We start from the raw sequence: 1,075 nt of genomic DNA, 5'->3' as shown, positions 1-1,075 counted from the left end.
TGTGTGTGTGTGTGTGTGTGTGTGTGTGTGTGTGTGTGTGTGTGTGTGTGTTGGGGGGGGGGGGGGGGGGCAAGTTTTTGCTACATCTTGGGAGCCATTTTCCAGAAAAAGGCAGCCTTGTGGGGACCGAATGTGCTTCATCGGACCAATGCTCGGTCCCCACAGGTACAGATGCTAATTTGGGGTGGGGGGTTAGATTTAGTACCAAGGTGTGAATTGAGTTTAGGTTAGTTTTAAGGTAAATGGTCAGGGTTAGGTTATAAAAATATCATAAAACGAATGGAAGTCAATCCATGGTGCCCACGGGGATATAAAAACAAACATATGAGTGTATGTGTGTTGATTTACCTTGGAGATTGGCAGAGAAAGATCCCAGAAAGGATCAAAACAAGTGGAGCAGAAGCCACAGTGGCTGCAGGTCAGGGAGCTCTTCAGCTGCCCCACAAACAAATCTGACAGAGCAACAAAGATTATAGCAAATTAAACTCTCTGATCACCAGATTTAGAGACATGACATGAAAAATAAATATCCTGTTGCGCTGCACCTGATGTGTCTAATGCTCAATCTGCATCACAATACATCTTCAATCCTAGTCTCTCTGTTTTGTTTTTTAAGCATAATTTTGGTTCCAGTGTACCTAAAGTATGTATCTGAACATGTTTCACTGAGATCCAGTGTGCTTGGGTTGGCTTAGAAAAGTGCTGAGGTAACTTACTAACCACAAAACTTAAATCTGGTCTGGTGCAAGTGGATAAGTAAATTAAACTCCCTGCTGCTTCTCTATTTCCTTGGTTCCTTAATCTTTTCAGCACTTTTTGTGAAGTCAAGTTTTGACTCAAATGGCGTCTCGCTAGCCTTGCAAACTTGCATTTCAAACTTTTCAAGTAGTTTCCTCACACATCTCTCCTGTGACATTTTAACATCTCCATCTGCTCAAAATGTATTCCTAATAAATGCTTCAACTTTCCCAGGTCTTTCATTTTGAACCTACTGTGTCTGTCACTACCTCACACTGAGTTTAACATTTTTTTTTACCTCACTCTGACCTGAAGAAGTGCGACAGATGAGCGTGTC

General features: G+C 42.0%; 1 protein-coding gene across 1 annotated transcript in view; it reads right to left on the bottom strand.

Annotated features, from left to right (window-relative positions):
* Positions 1-1,075, bottom strand: part of LOC106534026 (ubiquitin carboxyl-terminal hydrolase 2) — a gene marked incomplete in the record, with an annotated part of 58,720 nt that overhangs the window by 12,407 nt on the left and 45,238 nt on the right. Inside the window, 1 exon segment of the mRNA XM_014030528.1 lies at positions 349-452. Within this exon segment, the coding sequence (XP_013885982.1) occupies positions 349-452 (104 nt within the window).

This window comes from Austrofundulus limnaeus, unplaced genomic scaffold, assembly GCF_001266775.1.
Source record: "Austrofundulus limnaeus strain Quisiro unplaced genomic scaffold, Austrofundulus_limnaeus-1.0 Scaffold1076, whole genome shotgun sequence".
In the NCBI taxonomy this organism is placed as follows: domain Eukaryota; kingdom Metazoa; phylum Chordata; class Actinopteri; order Cyprinodontiformes; family Rivulidae; genus Austrofundulus; species Austrofundulus limnaeus.
This window is presented reverse-complemented; position numbering and strand designations above follow the sequence as displayed.